This window comes from Orcinus orca, chromosome X, assembly GCF_937001465.1.
Source record: "Orcinus orca chromosome X, mOrcOrc1.1, whole genome shotgun sequence".
Classification (NCBI taxonomy): Eukaryota; Metazoa; Chordata; class Mammalia; order Artiodactyla; family Delphinidae; genus Orcinus; species Orcinus orca.
In genome coordinates, this window is record NC_064580.1 from 42,397,903 (window position 1) to 42,418,646 (window position 20,744).

At 40.1% G+C, this 20,744-nt stretch overlaps 2 protein-coding genes across 8 annotated transcripts in view; both read left to right on the forward strand.

The window, feature by feature from the left end:
* The window catches only part of JADE3 (jade family PHD finger 3), a 153,315-nt gene that overhangs the window by 118,237 nt on the left and 14,334 nt on the right, over positions 1–20,744 (forward strand). For all 7 annotated transcript variants that reach the window (XM_033409700.2, XM_033409699.2, XM_049704819.1 and 4 more), the window contains 4 exons: positions 3,025–3,215; positions 6,409–6,620; positions 11,581–11,748; positions 14,175–14,291. In XM_033409700.2, coding sequence (XP_033265591.1) covers positions 3,025–3,215; positions 6,409–6,620; positions 11,581–11,748; positions 14,175–14,291 — 688 coding nt within the window. The remainder of the gene's footprint in view (positions 1–3,024; positions 3,216–6,408; positions 6,621–11,580; positions 11,749–14,174; positions 14,292–20,744) is intronic.
* Positions 16,416–20,011, forward strand: LOC105748649 (olfactory receptor 2J3-like). Its single transcript, XM_033409705.2, is given in 2 exon segments — positions 16,416–16,746; positions 16,748–20,011. Coding segments are annotated over 2 exon segments (636 nt in total). The 5' UTR covers positions 16,416–16,539; the 3' UTR covers positions 17,177–20,011.

Below are 20,744 nucleotides of genomic sequence, written 5' to 3' on the forward strand. Positions count from 1 at the left end.
GGATTGCATTGAATCTGTAGACTGCTTTGGGTGGTATAGTCATTTTCACAATGTTGATTCTTCCAATCCAAGAACATGGTATATCTCTCCATCTATTTGTATCATCTTTAATTTCTTTCATCCATGTCTTATAGTTTTCGGCATACAGGTCTTTTGTCTCCTTAGGTAGGTTTATTCCTAGGTTTTTTATTCTTTTTGTTGCAGTGGTAAATGGGAGTGTTTCCTTAATTTCTTTTTTCAGATTTTTCAACATTAGTGTATAGGAATGTGAGAGATTTCTGTGCATTAATTTTGTATCCTGCAACTTTATCACATTCATTGATTAGCTCTAGTAGTTTTCTGGTAGAGTCTTTAGTGTTCTCTATGTTTAGCATCATGTCATCTGCAAACAGTGACAGCTTTACTTCTTTTCTGATTTGGATTCCTTTTATTTCTTTTTCTTCTCTGATGGCTGTGGCTAAAACTTGCAAAACTATGTTGAATAATAGTGGTGAGAGTGGGCAACCTTGTCTTGTTCCTGATCTTAGTGGAAATGGTTTCAGTTTTTCACCATTGAGGACGATGTTGGCTGTGGGTTTGTCATATATGGCCTTTATTATGTTGAGGAAAGTTCCCTCTATGCCTACTTTCTGCAGGGTTTTTATCATAAATCGGTGTTGAAATTTGTTGAAAGCTTTTTCTGCATCTGTTGAGGTGATCATATGGTTTTTATCCTTCAATTTCTTAATATGGTGTATCACATTGATTGATTTGCATATATTAAAGAATCCTTGCATTCCTGGGATAAACCCCACTTGATCATGGTATATGATCCTTTTAATGTGCTGTTGGATTCTGTTTTCTAGTATTTTGTTGAGGATTTTTGCATCTCTGTTCATCAGTGATATTGGCCTGTAGTTTTCTTTCTTTATGATGTCTTTGTCTGGTTTAGGTATCAGGGTGATGGTAGCCTCGTAGAATGAGTTTGGGAGTGTTCCTCCTGCTGCTATATTTTGGAAGAGTTTGAGAAGGATAGGTGTTCGCTCTTCTCTAAATGTTTGCCAGAATTCACCTGTGAAGCCATCTGGTCCTGGGCTTTTGTTTGTTGGAAGATTTTTAATCGCAGTCTCAGTTTCAGTGCTTGTGATCGGTCTGTTTATATTTTATATTTCTTCCTGGTTCAGTCTTGACAGGTTGTGCTTTTCTAAGAATGTGTGCATTTCTTCCAGGTTGTCCATTTTATTGGCATAGAGTTGCTTGTAGTAATCTGTCATGATCCTTGTATTTCTGCAGTGTCAGTTGTTACTTCTCCCTTTTCATTTCTAATTCTACTGATTTGAGTCCTTTCCCTTTTTTCTTGATGAGTCTGGCTAATGGTTTATCAATTTTGTTTATCTTCTCAAAGAACCAGCTTTTAGTTTTATTGATCTTAGGTATTGTTTCCTTCATTTCTTTTTCATTTATTTCTGATCTGATCTTTATGATTTCTTTCCTTCTGCTAACTTTGGGGAAGTTTTGTTCTTCTTTCTCTCATTTCTTTAGGTGTAAGGTTAGGTTGTTTATTTGAGATGTTTCTTGTTTCTTGAGGTAGAATTGTATTGCTGTAAACTTCCGTCTTAGCACTGCTTTTGCTGCATCCCATAGGTTTTGGGTTGTCGTGTTTTCATTGTCATTTGTTTCTAGGTATTTTTTGATTTCCTCTCGGATTACCCCCTTTCTCTCTTTTTTAGATGGCCTACCCTGTTCTTCAAAATTTCCAGGGACTAATAATTCAGATTTCGTCTTGGTTACATTTTCTGATGCTTCATGTACTATCTAGAACATTCATTGTAGAACGAGTCATTGGTATGAGAAATTTCTGTTTCTTCCCTTGCTTGGTTTCCTTGCCTTGGGCTCTTAAGTGTCAGGAGGGGTTTGGGAAAATAATGGGTTTGCTCAGGCCTGCTAGATAATTTGGTGGAAGAATGGGAATCTTTCATCCCATTGTGTTTTCCTGACTCAGACTTATAGTCACTATCATTTATGGTTGGGAAATGGCTTAAGTTTGTATAAATCCATGGCCTCTTGGCTTTAACTCATCTACCTAAATAGTAAAAATAATAAGAGATATAAAAATAACACTGGCTTTTTTTTTTTTTTTTTTTTTTTTTTTTTGCTGTACGCGGGCCTCTCACTGTTGTGGCCTCTCCCATTGTGGAGCACAGGCTCCGGACGCGCAGGCTCAGCGGCCATGGCTCACGGGCCCAGCCGCTCCGCGGCATGTGGGATCTTCCCGGACTGGGGCATGAACCCGTGTCCCCTGCATCAGCAGGTGGACTCTCAACCACCGTGCCACCAGGGAAGCCCGACACTGGCATTATTGATCATCTGTTTTTTACTATACACTTTACTAAGCACTTTATGTATTTTATTTCATATAATCATCATAATAACCCTATAAGTTTAATACTATTATATCATAATTTATGATTATCATCCTTTTTAGCTGAGAAAACTGAACTTTGTAGACATTAAGTAATTGCCCAAGATCACCATGCAAGTGAGTGGCAGTAAAAGACTGGTTTGTGTGAGTCTATAGCCTATACTCTTTACCACCATCCAGTATGGCCTCCATGGTAGAAAATCATGAGTTTAGCTAAACTATATCTTTGGTATGTAATCCGGCTGTGCCTTTGTACAGGTATCACCCCTTCTTCTGGTTCCCCTTCTAAATAAATGTGGTGGCCATTGCACCAAGAATGCACAATGCAATATTTTATTAGAAGGAATGGAAGTAAGGGCCTAGGAGCCAAAAGCGTAAATGAAACATTTTATTAGCAGTCAGAGTATTCACAGCAAATAACAAAGCTGGATTTGTACAACCATTTACTTTCTAGAAAGGGATCTGTCATGCCTCTCATTTGGCGGAGCAGGGGATTTCCCCAGGGTGGGAAGGGAGAACATTCAGCTCCACTGTATGGCCTGAGTGCTGTTGGGCCCATCCAGTCAGTGCCTGGAATCTGTCATTTGTTGATTGTTATCAGTGTCTTTCTTTTGCTTTTCTAGGATTGTAGCCGACAAGGTAAAGGAGGTCCTATTTATCCGACCCCGGAAGTACATCCACTGCTCCAGCCCAGAGACTGCAGAGCCTGGCTACATCAACATCATGGAGCTGGCGGCATCTGTGTGCCGCTATGACCTAGATGACATGGACATCTTCTGGCTCCAGGAACTCAATGAAGACCTCGCAGAAATGGGTAAGTTGTTTCCTCACAAGTAACTTGTTCCTTGACTTGATTTGTGATTTTTTAAAAAAGGTGTCAGGACCATTTTAACTTGCTTTCATTTTGTGGCTTCCTTTCTTTTCTGGACTCTTCATTTATTTTTCTCTTTAATCTTAATCTTAATGAGGCATTTCCTGAAATGCATAAATATATTGAAGTAGAGCAGTAACATTTAAATCTGACCTTGTCTTTCCCTGTTCATGGTGAATATCACAGATCAGGGATGGCATGTAGGTTTCACAAGGCCATTTCCCAGTTCTGAGTGTGAGATTGGTCATGGCTGATTGGACTTCTGGTTGAGAAGGATTCTGAGACTGGTTGCTCGTTCGGCCCTGAAAAGTACCATGATCAGTGAGCAGGGCCAAGGGTAGTGGCACCTCTGACATCTCCACCTGATGGAGAGAAACTGCAACTTTAGCATTAGGCAGCACCACTGCAACTGACAGGTTGATGTGACCAGGATGCCTTAATGTAGGACTTGTATTTTGCTGCCTGGAAGAAGAATGGCAGGCCTAGGGCAAAACATCCCCAAAGCAGTTCTTAGCTACCTACAGTGAGTTCTAGAGTTGTCATGCTACTCTCAAAAAATAGAATAGAATGAAGCAAAAACAAGCAAATAAAAAACCTCGTAGTAAACATAGTAGTAATTTTAAAGTAAACGTGTGCCATACAGTACCATACCGGCAATGCTCAGAAATCCTAGGCTGAAAGGAAACTCACCTTATACTTACACACAGTTCTTTCTGACCTGTTTTCAGTCTAAACAGTGTTTAGGTCCAAGTGGTCCTGTGAAACTGGGTGGTTTTTAACTCTCTGTATGAGATATGGTAAAGGATACATTTGATTTTGTTTTTGTTTGAATCACATTTGTTCATTGTTAGTACAACAAGGATCAGTGGTTTTCCTTTTCTTCCCTTTTTTTTCTTTCTTTCTTTTGAGGTTGGTATCTGAATGCATGTGAATACAAAATTAAAATTATACTAAATCCAGTTTGGCATGGTGGTGATAGTTACTCTGCCAGTAACCAATACTAACTCCTTGCTTTTTAAAACATTTTGTTTTATGTCTTCTCTTGTTCTGCCTTCTAAGAGGAAGGAGAGGGGTCAAAAAAATTTAGGGTCGGAACCACAAAGAGAAGGGAATAAAAGACTGACAGAAAGGGAAAATGAGAGTATGAGGGCATAATCAAGTGGATCGATGGCTCAATGTACAGTTGTGTTTATGAACCATACAACATCCATATACACTATAGTCATTACAGTGCTGCCTTCAACATGACACTGCCTTATAACAAAGTCCCTTTGGTATTTTGCAGTTAATTCCCTTTGGATGAGTTTTTTTAAAATAAGCTTTCAAAAAAATTTTTGAAATAGTTTTAGCTTTCAAGAAAAGTTGCAGTTTTAATATAGTTACCATATACGCCTCACGCAGTTTGTTTCGTCTAATGTTAACATCTCACTTTACCATGATACATCTGTCAAAGCTAAGAAAACAGCACAGGTACAGTACTATTAGCTAAGTTCCAGACTTTATTGGAATTTCACCAGTTTTTCCACTAATGACCTTTTTCTGTTCCAGGATCCCGTCCAGGATACCACATTGCATTTAGGCTTGGATGAGTTTTAAAAAGATGATTACCTTATCTCCAGCATTCCTTTAGAGTGAATGATATTGTAGTAAGGTTCTAAGAGCTTAAAATAAACTTTCAAAAACAATATTATCTTAAGCATGTTTTTTATTCAGATTAAGGAATTCTAAAAGTTGAGTGCTTACTGCATACCAGTCACTATACTAAGCAATGTATGAACATGATCTCATCTCTGCCTCACAAGAAATCAATGAGTTTGGTATTATTATCCTTATTTTTATAGATAAGGAAGCTAAGCCCTAAAGAGGGTAAATAACTTGTCAAAGCTTATATAACCAATGTGAGGTCAAGTTGGAATTTGAATCCAAGTGCTCTTATAACCAGACACTATACTCCTTCACTCCAGGGGAAAAAAAAGTGTAATTTGTCTTGGCTGGAAAAATTAAACATACTACCTGAGTAGTTTTTGGTTTCATAAGTAGCAACAGCATTGAAAAGGTAGTTTATGTGGAATTCCAAAGTTCCTTAGGATCTTATATTGCAGATGAAGTGGTATATTTGGATAAATTTGTTTTGGATCACTTTGAGAAGTACTCCTGAGTTTATAAGCTGTTAGAATAAATATATGTGTGCTCTCACAAAATCATCAGTCCCCCTAAGAAGAAAAATGTTTAGTTGTTACCAATAGCCATCATATGAATCTTTTAGTTGAGTTATTATGTATAGAAGGCTAAGAAAAATTAAAAGTATAGAAGGAAAAGGAATCAAGAGGCAAAAAAGGTAATTTCAGAATTTGCAGTTAGACCTTTATGAATGCTAATAAGTTTACTTTATATTTTAGTTTGTCATTAGAAAATATTATTGGATTTTCTAAAAGTCAGGTTTGAAAAACAAATAACAAATATTTCATATGTATAATCACATATACAGTACCTAGAATTTTCTTTTATGGCTTAATACCTTTTTGTATGAAATTTTCCTTGTGTAACCATTAGATGTGCTCATTGGAACTAATTTGCTAAGAATGAATTGTTATTTATATCCAAATAGTTATATGATTCTAATTATTTTATTATACTATAAAGTGTTCAAGATTACAAAGTCCAATGAAAGTCCTCCCTCAGTGGGAATAAGAGAAAACAGATTCGGGGGAGTTCCCTGGTTGCCTAGTGGTTAGGATTCCGGGCTTTCCAGGTTCAATCCCTGTTCAGGGAACTGAGATCCTACAAGCCTCATGGCGCAGCCACAAAAAAGAGAGAGAGAGAGAGAGAGAGAGAAACAGATTTAGGAGGAGACTGGCTAGGATTTGGACAGAAAATTGAAAGGGTCAGTATATATAACTTACAAAGAATATGGTGAAATGTATTTCTCCTTTCATGTGTCAAACACTAATATGTGATGATAGGTAAATTTTAGAATAGCTCTAGTAAAAGATTCTTTAAAATCTGGTTGTTTTAGATCAGGGAAGAGATGGTTTTATCCTTTAGAATCTCCCCACCCCTGCACCGGGCTCACAGTAGGTGATTTGGGAATGACAGCTGACTGATGGGTTGATTGATTGTTTGTATTTCTGTGCAGGTTGTGGGCCAGTTGATGAGAATCTTATGGAAAAGACAGTAGAAGTCCTGGAACGCCATTGCCATGAAAATATGAACCATGCTATTGAGACAGAGGAAGGGCTAGGCATAGAGTATGATGAAGATGTGATCTGTGATGTGTGCCGGTCTCCAGACAGTGAAGAAGGGAATGATATGGTGTTCTGTGATAAGTGTAACATCTGTGTGCATCAGGTTAGTGAGAGTGGAGACCGCCACCTCCCCACGGTCAGCCTTTCTGAAGTTCAGTGATCATCTCCAGCACCCATATCTGGGTAGCAGCTTGCATTTAAGGGTGAAAATAAGGATTTGGCCTGGCTGTTCTCCAGTAATTCCTTTAGAAATAATACTTCTTATGATCCCCAAGGTGACTTATTAACTTTACTCCAGGGGGCTAAACCCAGGTCTTTATTGTGTATCTTCATGCCCATGCCATTGAGATTGCCTTGTTCGGTACTTTTACAGTCCCCTGGGGAGTCTCCTTGCTACCTGCCTGGGAGTCTCTCCTCTGCCTTGGAGTCCCTGTTATATCATCAGGTTACACCCATGGTCAGTAACCTTGGGGAGTTTACACTTCCTACAGCTGGAAGTCGGGACTCCTCATCCTGGCACCCAGAGCCCTCCTCTGTCTCCCAAATATACCACTCCCAGGAAACTAGGTCTACTCCATTTTTAAACATCATAGAATTTTAGGATTGTAAAAAACCGTCCCACTCCTTAATTTTACAGATAATACCAGGAGAGGTGATGTGACTTTACCCAACCTCTTATAGCTAGTTGTCATTCTTTCTCTACCACACTACTTTTTTAAATTAATAGTAATGATGATGGTGATATCCACATTCTTTTCAGCTCTTTCCTTTTCTTCCCCCACAAGCCCTATGCTCTAGCAAAATAAGGTTACTCAGTGGGGCAGTGATGAATATTCCTGATGCTGTCCTGTCTCCATGTTTCAGCCACACCAATTTAAAATGCCTTCTCCCACCTCCGGCTAACAAAACTTTATATATCTTTCAAGATCTAGTTCGAATCCTTTCTTGAACTCCCTTACCCTAAGTGATTTTTCACTCTTCTGAACCTGTTGTGTGTTTCATTCATTTCATTAATTTATCTAGTAAATAGGTATGCAACACCATCCATGTTCCAGGACTGTGCTGCATGCTGAAGATACAGTGATAAAGAGGCAGACATGGTCTTTGCCCCCAGGGAGATCAGAATCTGGTGTAGGGTCTACAAGGAAACTGCCCATTTAGCATAGTATGCCAAGTGTTTTTGTAGATTGAAGTCCATGCTGCTGTGGAAGTGCATGGGAGGGATGGGGGTCAGGGATACCATCCAGAAGGTGGCATCCAAGCTGAATCTTAATGGCCAAAGGGAAGTGCCAGAAAAAAACAGCAGCGTGTGTTCAGGCAGAGAGGAGAACATGTTCAGGTGGGGTAGTGAGAGTAGGCAAAGTATGTTAGAAGCAACTCTGAGCTGTTCAGAACTGTGGAGAGTGGTGGGGTCGAGTAGGGAATGCATGGAGAGTGAGGGTAGAGAGGGATACAGGGGACAAATGTGAAGGGCCTTCTCTGACAAACTAAGGAACTTCGGTTTTGTCCTGTCAACCCTGAAGGATATGATTTGTAATTTAGAAGGATCATCCTGACTACAAAGATATTAAAATGATTAGATAATACAGGAGATAGAGAGAAACCAGGACTTAAGACTTTATTTTAGTTCCATGGGCCACCTAACCTAACCCTCTGTATTAAAAGGTACTCAGAATATTCTGTGATCAGTTGGGTCTCTTTCTTCCTTTTACTTGTATCCTTTTAGAGTGAATTTTGAAAATGTATATTCACTCTACCAGTTACTGGCATTTATGTCTCACCTTTAGTGACAGAGAAAATCTTTACTACTTAAGTACGAACTTAAATATCTGACAGTACAGGTCCACAGTCCCTTCTATGCATTTCCAAAATTTTAAAGCTCTGAAAACTACAAGTTTTTACCGAAGTTTGGCACCAAAACTGATTTGAGGGCAGTAGCAGAACTCACCCCGTATGAGGCTATTTGTAGTCTTTATTCCATTTTGTGAAAATACTCATATATTTTGTTAGAGAAATATTAATGTATTTGATTATATGGCACTGCCCTGGTCCCATAGGTAATATGCCATGTATATACTGTATCACTTTCCTAAGATATGAACAATTCTGAATTTCCTGATGTTTCTTACCCTAGAGTTTTCAGATAAATGATTGTGGATCTTTAGTAGAATTGAAGGTAATAGTACTGAGGTCATCTGTATATATTTTCTGTATTTGTCCTTCACAGTTGGGACAAAATATTAATGAATTACTTCCAGGTTCTTTAACTAACAAAATGAAATGTAGCATAATAATTCTCCTTAAAGATATTTTGCTTTGAAAACATATCCAGTAATGACTATAAATGGTGCCCTTTCCTCACATAGAAAGAAATGACAATAACACCTGACCAGGCCTTGCAGAATATAAGCTGGTATGTGTTAAAGCTGGACGTTGATGCCACATAAAGTTTCATATAAAAGAGAATTCTTCCGAAGTGAGTAGGTTCACTTGAATTCTAAAGAGATACTTAGGTTAGAGCTCCCTCTGTTGACTGAAAAGTGACTTTAAATGATTTGGAAGATTTGGTTTACTCAACAGAATTGGGGACATGTTGACAATTATATTTATTAAACATAATTTTTCTTCTTTAACTACCATATTATATCAACTGTTTGTTCCTCTGTGACTATAATATACTTACGGTCCGTACTTTAGAAGAGAGGTTTATTTTACATCAATAGATGTTGGATTTTAATAATTAAATTTTTTCATGAAAAACTGTGAAAATTGGGACCATTCCAAGGCCCTTAATGTATTCCATTTTCTGCTTCTTAGCCCATGTATTGAACACTCAAACTGAGGCCTAAATTAATTTGCCTGAAGGTACATGCTCATAGTTTTTATACCTGTCATATATATAATGTTTAGCACTAAATTTATTAACCCCTTGAAATTATATGTAAAACATATGTTCGTGCATGTGTGCAGTTTTTTTAAAAAAATGCAGTCCAGCCTTCGTCATTTTGTGGTCTAGAAAAAGTTGAGAGCCACTACAACACTACAATGAAATACAAGCTTCTATGATCTTATGACCAGGAATAAGTCTACAGAAGAGCTCAGTAAATTATTTTCTACCCAATAAAATGGCCAGGTGATAAAGGGTATTGCTAGAACCAGCTTCTGGTTTTTCTTCTGCTGGTCTGAAAGAGGCTCTGTTTTAGGGAGAAAGCTTGCTTTCATTTCCTTGCAGACTTTCTGAATCTCAGAGAAAGAAAAAGCTTTGAAGGTTAGGGACCTTATAAAATGATGCCCTGCTTTTGTGACAGCAGCCTAGTTGGAATCCAGCTTCAGTTGTTGAGTGAAATTTATTTGTTCTACCAAACCACCTACTCAAGCTCAGCGTAGAGAACCTTCCAGATAAATTGATGGTAAAGGACCTACCCCCAGTGACCTTACAGTATCACTGAGGAGATGAAACATAACAGTTAAAGTAGAGAAGCATACATGATGTCAACTAAGTACCTGGTGAGGGAAACGACGTTGAGTGGAGGGTGGGAGTCAGGAAGTGGAGCAGACACAGGGGCTACAGTGATCTGAGAATTGAGGTGAAGAACAGCAGGCTTTTTCTTTGAAGGGCCAGATAGTAAATATTTTAGACTTTGAGGACCACATATAGTCCCTGTTACATATTCTTCTTTCTTTTAACATCCCTTTAAAAATATGGAAACCATTCTTAGCTTGTTGGCCTTACAAAACACGTCTCAAGAAGTAGGCCCCTGGTTTTAGATGGGGTTGGGGGTGGGAGCAGAAGGGGTTTTTAGAGGGTTTATTGCTGTGCAATGGTATGAAGTCTTTGTTTTAGTAAGAAGAATATGGCAGCCAAATAGAAGAAGGATTGAAGGTATGAAGGGAGAGGAAGAGAATTTAGAAATAAATCAATCCAGGCATGACTTGTTTGGAGCAGTTGTGGTGGGGATGGAGAGGAAGGTCAGAGTCTAGTGACCACTCCGTAGGGATTAGTAGCAAGCCCAAGGGACAGTAGATGAAGGAAAGTGGATAATAAGAGTCAAGGAATTTGGATCTGGAAGCTGCGAAGCATGGTGGTGATATGGATAGAGAGAGTTTGGAAAGGGGGCCAGTTGCGGGGGTAACATGATGGTGACTGTTGGAACTGGAATCTGAGGTGTGGGTGAACTTTCTGGGGCAGGCACAGACTTTGAAGCTGCGGTGGTGAATCAGTCAGTAGTGAAGGTATGCTAGGCCACATGGGGAGCCAGATGACCCCCAGCTATAGTCTCTAATGGTGAGAGTAGAGCAGTAAGGGGGGAAGGATGGGCAAAATTAGAGATAGTGAAAAGGAAATCTAAAATATTTCCAAACTAATCTCCCTCCTTGCACCTCCAATAGTAATTCATTTATTTATTTGTCCGACTTCATTCTGTAAGGAATTTGAAGTAGCTTCAAGAACTCATTATGGACTATTGTGATTAGTCTAATATTCTGTTCAATTCAGGATCCATTCGTAAGTCCCTTTTTCTTCAACTCAAGCAAGTAACTGCTACAGTTTCCTGAGAGTGCTTTTTATGCAGCAGGCACTGTTAGGCTCTTTAACATCAGCTCATTTGCTCCTCAGAAGTTTCATTCTGCTTATTTCTTAACACTTTTTTCTTGATCACAGCAGTGCATGACATGTAGAAGTTGTTCAGTGAGTATATGACTGACTAATTATAATACATAATCATTGAGAAAGCTTTAGAAAACGGAGGCAAAAAAAATATGTAATCACAAAACTCAGATAACAGTTGGGCTAACCTTTGCGTGTATTTCCTTCTAGTCTTACTCTATCATCCTTAAAGTTAATTCTCATAGACAGACATGCTGACCTTAAAACAGATGCTAGAAGTTGCTTTTTTTTTTTTTTGAGTGTTTTAAAATTACTAAATCCTGGATATGAGCTCGTTTGGCCTTATTTGCCTCTTTCTCCTAAAAGTGGAGGGTACTCTGTGACTGTGTACCGGAGCAGACATTGACCCCGTGAGAAGATGCTAACCATTACCCCCCTCTCCTCCTCGTGCCTCCAGGCCTGCTACGGCATCCTCAAGGTCCCAGAAGGCAGCTGGCTGTGTCGCTCCTGTGTCCTGGGCATTCATCCACAATGTCTGTTATGTCCAAAGAAAGGTGGAGCCATGAAGACCACCAGGACAGGGACTAAATGGGCTCACGTCAGCTGTGCCCTGTGGATTCCAGAGGTAAGAATTCATCCAGGTCTGTGAGGCCATTTGCTCTCCCACAACGTTCAGACTGACTCAGGCTTCATGGAGATGCTTCATGCCTGCCCAAGTTTCTGAGGTGACAATGGTTCCACTTGACCTCCCTCACATCCTTCTTTTGCAAGTGGGCATGTGAGCCCATGCTAATTAATTTATAGGTGGTACTACCAGTGGTATTGGATAAATTTGGATGAGAGGAGAGGGTATGAGCAGCAGATTTTTTAAAGGTAAAACCTACCTTAAAAATACCAAATCTTAAGTGTTGAGTTTCGTAAGTTTTTACACATGTATGTATCTGTCACCACAACCCAGACCAAGACATAGGACATCCCAGAAGTAGACATAGAGCATCCCAGAAGGATCCCTCACACCTACTTTCCAGTCCTTATCTGGGTCCCTATTACCCAAGAGTAACTACCATTTTGATTTCTATCACTATAGTTTCGTTTTGTCTAAAAATGGAATCATACAGTATGCACTCTTTTCTGTCTGGCTAGCAGTCTATATTGTAGTGTGTGTCAATGTTCATGCCTTTCCATTGCTGAGTAGTATTCCATTTTTTAAGAGTGTCTTTATTCAGAATGCCACCCCTCACTATTTAATCTGGTCCTTCAGTTGCTGATATTTCCCGAGGGCTTCCAGACATTACTTCTTACTTTTTATGGCTGCCCTTTTTATTTTTATCTATTTATTTATTTATTTTTAATTTATTTATTTTATTTTTGGCTGTGTTGGGTCTTTATTGTTGTGCGTGGGCTTTCTCTAGTTGCAGAGAGCAGGGGGCTACTCTTCGTTGCAGTGCGCAGGCTTCTCGTTGTGGTGGCTTCTCTTGTTGTGGAGCACGGGCTATAGGCGCATGGGCTTCCGTAGTTGTGGCTCGCGGTCTCTAGAGCACAGGCTCAATAGTTGTGGCCCGCGGGCTTAGTTGCTCCACGGCATGTGGGATCTTCCCGGACCAGGGCCCGAACCCGAGTCTCCTGCATTGGCAGGCGGATTCTTAACCACTGCACCACCAGGGAAGCCCTATGGCTGCCCGTTTTTTTTTTTAAAAAAAAAAAATCTGTTTGGACATCTCATTCACATTCTCTCTCCCCAAACCCTATCCAAGCCAGCAAATTTGTTAGCATTTTAAGTGCAGAACAAGAGAGACTGCAGAATTCAGTTTATTGGGAGCTGATGATACTGTATCAGAAATTCATTCTTCCTTTAAAACTTGCCTGCCTTTATTCTTGTTAACGTCTAACCTGTCTAGCAGTCGAGCTCACAAAGTTAAACTGAAAGTTCTAGGTACATACTATGGTATTCTTATGGATATAGAAGTCAGTTTGTTTTTTTAATTTGAGTAGTGGTTTCTTTTTCTTACTGAGAACATCCAGCTAATAGACATGTGAAATGAACTCTGAGGTTTCTGGCCTGAGAATCACTAATTTCTAGCAGCAAATTCCCCAGCTAATAAAGCAGGCTCTTTCAGAATATTAAAAGTCTGGAACATGACTCAGGAAGAGTTCTTTAAAATTAAAAGAAGCTTTCTCACCTGTTGACATTCTCTTATGGTTTCTAATACCTGATTTCTAGTACTTTGGGGGCTTTTCTAGATGTCTCTGATCTTTCTACTGTTGGTTTCTCCATGTGGGTGGAACTTGTACTAGTTTAACTGTCCTTACTCAACAGTCCTTCACTTTTCAAAGTCATTTCTCTCTTAGAAACTCATGTACGTATTTTTAAAGAAAACACTTTTTACCAGAAGTTGCTTGACCCCTTATTTTCACACGGAAAAAAGTTCCGTGTTTTTAAAAAGCATCTCTTTCAGCACTCTCTCAAAGACTAATTTAACTTTAAAGCTACTTTGGCTGAAAGAATAGAGTAATCTGGTGATAGTTAGCGTGATTTTAAAGACTGGTTTTAAAATGTTATCCTCATCTTTTCTACTTATGTGCTGCAATCTCTTCATTACACAGATTGCTGCTACTTTCCAATGATACTATGTCACTGCCGCTGTTTTTCATCATTCAGTATTAAATGAAAAAAACACAAGGCATGTGGCACCATCTCAAACATGTGAGAGGTGCTAGATTTTGTGAATCTTAATTCCTTTCCTTAGTAGCTTTCTTTGGTTCCTAAGTAAAGTGTAGATATCTTTGATTCATTAAGGTAACCATGCCTAGTCTCTACTCCTGCCCTCTCATCCTATATATGAATCATTTATATTACTGGAAATGATTGAAGGCCTGAGCAGTGGCTAGAGATGGGTTTTATTTATTCTAAGTCTCATAGTAACCTTAGGAGACATGGCTCACCTCATTGTTTTGATGTTCTGAGCTTCTTGTGATATCATTTATGGTTTGTGAAAGGTACTTCTGGAATGCCTTGGTGCCTTCTGCCTTATGGTGGTGTTTTATTTGTAGGTCAGCATTGCTTGTCCTGAGAGGATGGAACCAATCACAAAGGTCTCCCATATTCCGCCCAGTCGGTGGGCCTTAGTCTGCAACCTGTGCAAGTTGAAGACAGGGGCTTGTATTCAGGTAAGTCCCAATGAGAAGTGGTAGAGTGGGCTAACACCAAATTGGCCAGACTCACCCTCCCAGTGAGAGCATCCTGCTGATTGAAAGGTTACTCAGCAGGCTTCCCACTCGCTCCTAGAGCTCTGCTACTGTACAGACCATTTCTGGAGCCCCTTTTTTGGATGTTGCCTCTGGACCCTTCAGCTTATTCTTTTCAATAGCCATAGTGGTGGTTAATTTCCATCTTTCACTGTCAGATCTGATGAATTAGGTGAGTTCTGAAGCTAGATGATCCTGGGTGGCAACAAGCCATAACTTCTAAACAACCAGGCCCATGTTCTTGTGTGGCTCACCCATTGTAGATAGATGACTTGGGTTCCAGGATGATTTGACAGATGACCCTGTTGCTGGACTAAGTGCAACTCATTTGATAGGGAAAGATGCATCTGAATGGATAAATTCTGGTTGATAGGTTTGAAAGTCACTCTCATAGGCATATTTGTTGCATATGGTAGTGCAAGTAGAGTTTTCTGAGACATCTGAGGCATAGAAATTCAGCTGCTTGAAGTAGAAGTCGTAGCTGGTGCACCCAAAAGCAACATTGGAGGTGGGGAGGATGGGGCTGGGAGAGGCCAGTCACCCCCAGAAAAGGCAGGAAGGTCGACCCTTCATAATCTAGTTTTCCAGAATGTCATCTCACCTTTTATTCAGAATGTAATAAGGTGGATTTCCTGGTGAGAGGGGAGGAAGGGCTGGCCTTCCACTTCCCAGACCTCTTGCATAGGATACAGTCTGGTTGGAGTTAGGTTTGCATGTTCACCTTCACAGAAAGGGGGCCATATGATGTCATAGCTTAGGGACAGTGGCTCTAGGTGTTTCATGAGGTTCCTTGCTATCTGGTTCATCTTGTAGATTTCTTGCTCTAGACCTGTGATCAGCCACTCCTCCAAGTAACCCTGGTTCTTTTACTGGGAAATGGTATTTAAAGAACACAATCTGGACCCCAGAAACACTTTTAGTTTTTAAACTCGTTTTTACATTTGACAGAATCGGATACTTTGTCTTGCTTTTTAAAAAAAAATTTTCCTGCTGATTTTATTTATTTTAACTATAGCACTTTAGCAATTATAAGGAGGAAAATTTTTAAGGAAAACTATTCCCATGGGCTCTACTGCCTTAACACATTGCCTGTTTATGCTTTTCTAAGTTCTCTCCTGATTCCGCCCCACATGTGAGCCCCTTGAGGGCCAAGGTTATGTATCATTCTTTCCCTAGCACAAAAGAGAGTTCTTGCCCCTTGTCAGTGCTCAATTAGTGTTTATTGAATAAATATATCCGTATTTAATTGTATCATAGATTAGTTTGTAATATGCATTCTCCCCACTAAAAAATAAAATATTTCCCATCTTTTCATAATTATCATTTAGTCATTTTATAATAGCACATTGAATTTATGTCTGTTAATTTACTTATTTTCCTTATCGTGGTACCTGCATTTTCCCCAATTTTTGCTGTTTTAAAGGATGATTTTTTTTTTTACAACAGTTAGTAATTGGCAGCATGACTGTGGTGAGAGAAAAAATGCCCCATATTGCCACATTCTGCCCTCTATTGTAGTTATTTATCTATGAGTCTTAGCTTCCCTAGTAGGCTGCAAGCTCAAACTGTTTCATCCTTAGATCCTGCAAACCCCCGACATGGCCAATGAACAATAAATATTAGATTGATAGATGGATAGTGGATGGACAGATGGATGGAAGAAACATTCTGGAGTGGGTTTTTTTATTTCAGGGCAGTGGTTTTGTTTTTATTGCTTAGAGTTTAGATTCTGCATTTTGTAAAGGTCTTTCCAAATTAAGACTCTTAAAAAAATTTTTTTTACTGAGTAAATTAGAGATTTAATGAAGCTCCAGTGAAGTCTTTGTTTCTCTCAATCTTAACAGATCCAAGACCTTTTTATAACAAATATTTTGTAATGCATCTATACTACCTTTACTTTCGTAATACCTCTACTTAGTAAACTATGAGCTTACTAAATGAAAGTCGTGGCTTAAAATATGGTTGTTAAAATACAGGTATATAATTGCTAATTCTTAGTTTTCTTGCTGAGGTAATAAAAGGAAATACATTAATGATTTTACTTGTTTCAACATTCCCTATCCAGTTCCTCTGTTGCATGTAAGTTCATGAACCAGCATTAAGTTCTAAGCAAAGGATAATCAGGCTTCAAAATTCTGACTGTGGTGTTTCCAGCAAGTAGTGTTAAGCAATGAGAAAATTCAGTAACACTTTTCATCACTCTGATGGCTTTGTTCTGGTGGGCTTCTCTGAATGGCCCAAACTAGAAATGGTTCTTTTTCTGGCCATCTCTGTTTTCTACATAATGACCCTCCTTGGGAATTTAGCCATCATTATCTTGTCATGCCTTGATGCCAGGCTCCACACCCCCATGTATTTCTTTCTGTCTAATCTCTCTTTTTTTGGACCTTTGCTGTACTACTTCCCCTGTCCCCCAAATGCTGGTCAACATCCAAAGCCACTGGAGAAATATCAGCTACCTAGGATGCATAGCTTAACTTTTCATATTCCTTAGTTTAGGATCCACTGAATGTGTACTTCTTTCAGTAATGGCCTTTGGTCGTTATGTAGCTATCTGCCAGCCTCTCCATTACACAGTTATCATGCACTCTTGGCTATGCCAACAACTGGCAGCAGTGGCTTGGGTAACAGGTTTCAGCAACTCTTTGGTGCAAATAGTGTTGACCTTCTTGTTACCTCACTGTGGTCCATATCAGGTGGAGAATTTCTTCTGTGAGGTACCTGCCATGCTTCAATTATCATGTGTTGATACATGGATCAATGAAGTGGAGATGTATGCTGCTGTAGTGGTCATAAAAGTCTCTTAAAATTTTGATTATAAGGAATTTCACTTATTCAACAAATATTTGAGTGCCTAATTGTGTGCCAGGCACTGTTCTAGGCACTTTGGATTTATCAGTGGACCAACAAAGAACTTTGCACCATGGAACTTACATTTTGGTTTGGGAGAAATCAATGATAAGCAATAGATACTAAATATCATGTTAGAAGATGGTAAGTGCTCTGGAAAGGAAAAATGTGGAGTATGGTAAGAAGATGGGGATTGTGGGGCAGGAGGCATACATTGCAAGTTTAAATAGAGTGGTAAGAGTAGGACTCACCGTAGCTGTGGCATTTGAGCGAAGACTTGAAGGTGAGAGGAGACAATGCAGATATTTGGGGTAAAAATGTTCCAGGCAGAGGGATCAGCCAGTGCAAAGGCCCAGGGATAGGAGTGTGTTTGGCTTGTCCGAGAGATAGGAAAGAGGCCAATGAGAATGGAATGGAGTGTGTGAGAAGAGAATATCAGAGAGATTACACAGGGACCTGATTGGTTAGGGCAGGGGTTGGCAATTTTTTTCTATACAGGGCCAGATAGTAAATATTTTAGGCTTTGCAGGCCATATGGTCTCTGTCACGACTACTCAATTCTGCCTTTGTAGCACAAAGGTGGCCATAGACGATACTTAAAGCTTTACTGGAATATAGCCATGCTCATTTGCTTATTTATGGACTCTAAATTTATTTTATATGTCATAAAATATTCTTTTTCTTTTGTTTTCCACCATTTAAAAAATGTAAAAACCATTTTTAGCTCCCATTCTTAGCTCATGGGCCACATAAAAACAGGTATCTGGCTGCATTTGGTCTGTGGGCCATAGTTTGCAAGCCCATGGTGAAGGGTTTCCAGGGCCCTTATAAGATCTTTTGTTTTGGGACTTCCCTGGCGGTCCAGTGGTTAAAACTCCGCGCTTCCAATGCAGAGGGCACTGGTTCGATCCCTGGTCAGAGAACTAAGATCCCAGATGCCACGTGGCGTGGCCAAAAGATTTTTTTTTTAAAAAAAGATCTTTTGTTTTTACTCAGAGTTTAAAGGGGGAGCCATTAGCAGGTTTTGAGCAGATAAGTAAAATGATTTGATTTATATTTTTAAGGGATCACTCTATGGAATGATGTCTAAGATTTGCTTCAAAATAATCTGGAGGGCAGGGTACTATGGGGGTTAAAGATGAATCAAGATGGGTCATACATTAATAATTATTGAGTCTGTATAATGGGTATATAGGGTTTAATATAGTATTCTCTATGCTATTATGTAGGGTTTTCCATACTAGAAGGTTAAAACAAAAATAGGCACTCTGGCTGCTTATTTGGAGCAGACTGTGAGGAGGGAAGGTTAGGAATGAGAAAAGCAATTAGGAGGCTATTACGGTAATCCTTGAGAGATGGCAGTGGTGGCTTTGTCTGGAGTGGTAGCCCTGGAGGTGGTGAAAAGTGGTTGGGTTCCAGGGCTTCCCTGGTGGCGCAGTGGTTGAGAGTCCGCCTGCCGATGCAGGGGACACGGGTTCGTGGCCCGGTCCGGGAAGATCCCACATGCCGCGGAGCGGCTGGGCCCGTGAGCCATGGCCGCTGAGCCTGCGCGTCCGGAGCCTGTGCTCCGCGGCGGGAGAGGCCACAGCGGTGAGAGGCCCGCGTACCGAAAAAAAAAAAAAAAAAAAAAAGTGGTTGGGTTCTGGATGAATATTGAAAGTAGAGCCAAGAGGATTAACTGTGTATCGGGTATGAGGTGTGAGAGAAAGATAGGAGTTGGGGAGGCTTCCAGGTTTTGGCCTGAACAGGGAGAAGGGTAAAGTTGCCATAAACTGAATGGAAAAATCTGCAAGTAGAAGAGATGTGGGCGGAAAGATCATCATGAGTTCAGTTTTAAACATTTAAGTTTGAGATGTCTACCAGATATCCTAGTGGAAATATTAAACCGACAGTTGTCTATGCGAGTTTGGAGTTTGGGAGGAAGTTTTGGACTGAAGACATAAATTTGGGAGTCATTGTCATGTAGGTATCTTTAGCTTGGACTGGGTAAGATCACTGAGTGAGGGAGTGTAGATAGAGAGGAGAACAGTACCAAGCACTGGGCCTTGCAGCATTCCAGTGTTAAGTAGTCAGGAGAGTAGGGAGAGATAGCAGAGGAGACTGAGAAGTCACCAGGGAGACAGGAGGAAAACCAAGAGAGCATAGTAGCCTAGAAATCAAGGAAAGAAAGCGTTTCAAGGAGAGGGGAAAGATCAGTGATGTAAAAATACTGCTTGAGTAAGACGAGGACAACAAATTGACCCCTGAATTTAGCAATGTGATTATTGGTAATCTGGATGAGCAGTTTAGGTGGAGTGATGATGGCAAAAGCTACATTGCCAAGGGTCAGGGCAAAGAAATGGAGTAAGAACAGTCCGGAAAAGTGAGGGAAAGAAGTCCGCTCTTTAAGATGGAAGAAATAACAAGTATGTACAGTCAGCCCTCTGTATCCGCAGGTTCTGCATCTGAAGATTCAACCAATTGCAGATTGAAAATATTTGGAAAAAAATTCCAGAAAGTTCCCAAAAGCAAAACTTGAATTTGCCTTGCACAGGCAACTATTACATAGCATTTGCGTTGTATTAGGTTTTATAAATAATCTAGAGATGATTTAAAGTACGGGAGGATGCACGAAGGTTACATGCAAATACTATGCCATTTTATATAAGGGATTTGAGCATCTGTGGATTTTGGTATCCACAGGAAGTCTGGAGCCAATCCCCTGAGGATACTGAGAGACTATTGTATGTATACTTGTTAACATATAGAACATAACAGTATGCATGCAAAGAGAGTGACCCATGAAGAGGAAAAACTGCTGGAGCAAGGTTTTTCAGTAGCTGAGAGAGGGTGGGGTAAAGAGGGTGAGAGAGGGGCGGCTTCAGGTAAGAGCACAGATTGTTCTTCCCGGGTAACAGGCTTGAAGGCAGAGTGTGTAGGTACAGTATTAGATAGGTGTGCTGCTGGGAATCTGCAGAGCGCTCTTTTTTTTTTTTTTTTTTAAACATATTCCTGGTGCCTCCTACTCTGCCATTTTCCCAGAATCCTTGCTCTTATTGTTTTGTTTTATTTTTTTAATTTCAAAAATTATTTATTTATTTTATTTTTTAAATTTTTGGCTGCATTGGGTCTTTGTTGCTGCGCGTGGGCTTTTCTCTAGTTGTGGTGAGCGAGGGCTACTCTTTGTTGCGGTGCATGGGCTTCTCATTGCGGTGGCTTCTCTTGTTGCGGGGCACAGGCTCTAGGCGTGTGGGCTCCAGTAATTGTGGCCCGTGGGCTCAGTAGTTGTGGCTCATGGGCTCTAGAGCGCAGGCTCAGTAGTTGTGGTGCATAGGCTTAGTTGCTCCGTGGCGTGTGAGATCTTCCTGGACCAGGGCTCGAGCCCACATACCCTACATTGGCAGGTAGATTCTTAACCACTGTGCCACCAGGGAAGCCCTACTTATTTATTTATTTAGGCTGCTCCACGTCTTAGTTGCAGCACGTGGGATCTTCATTGCGGCATGTGGACTTCTTAGTTGTGGCATGCGGACTTCTTAATTGTGG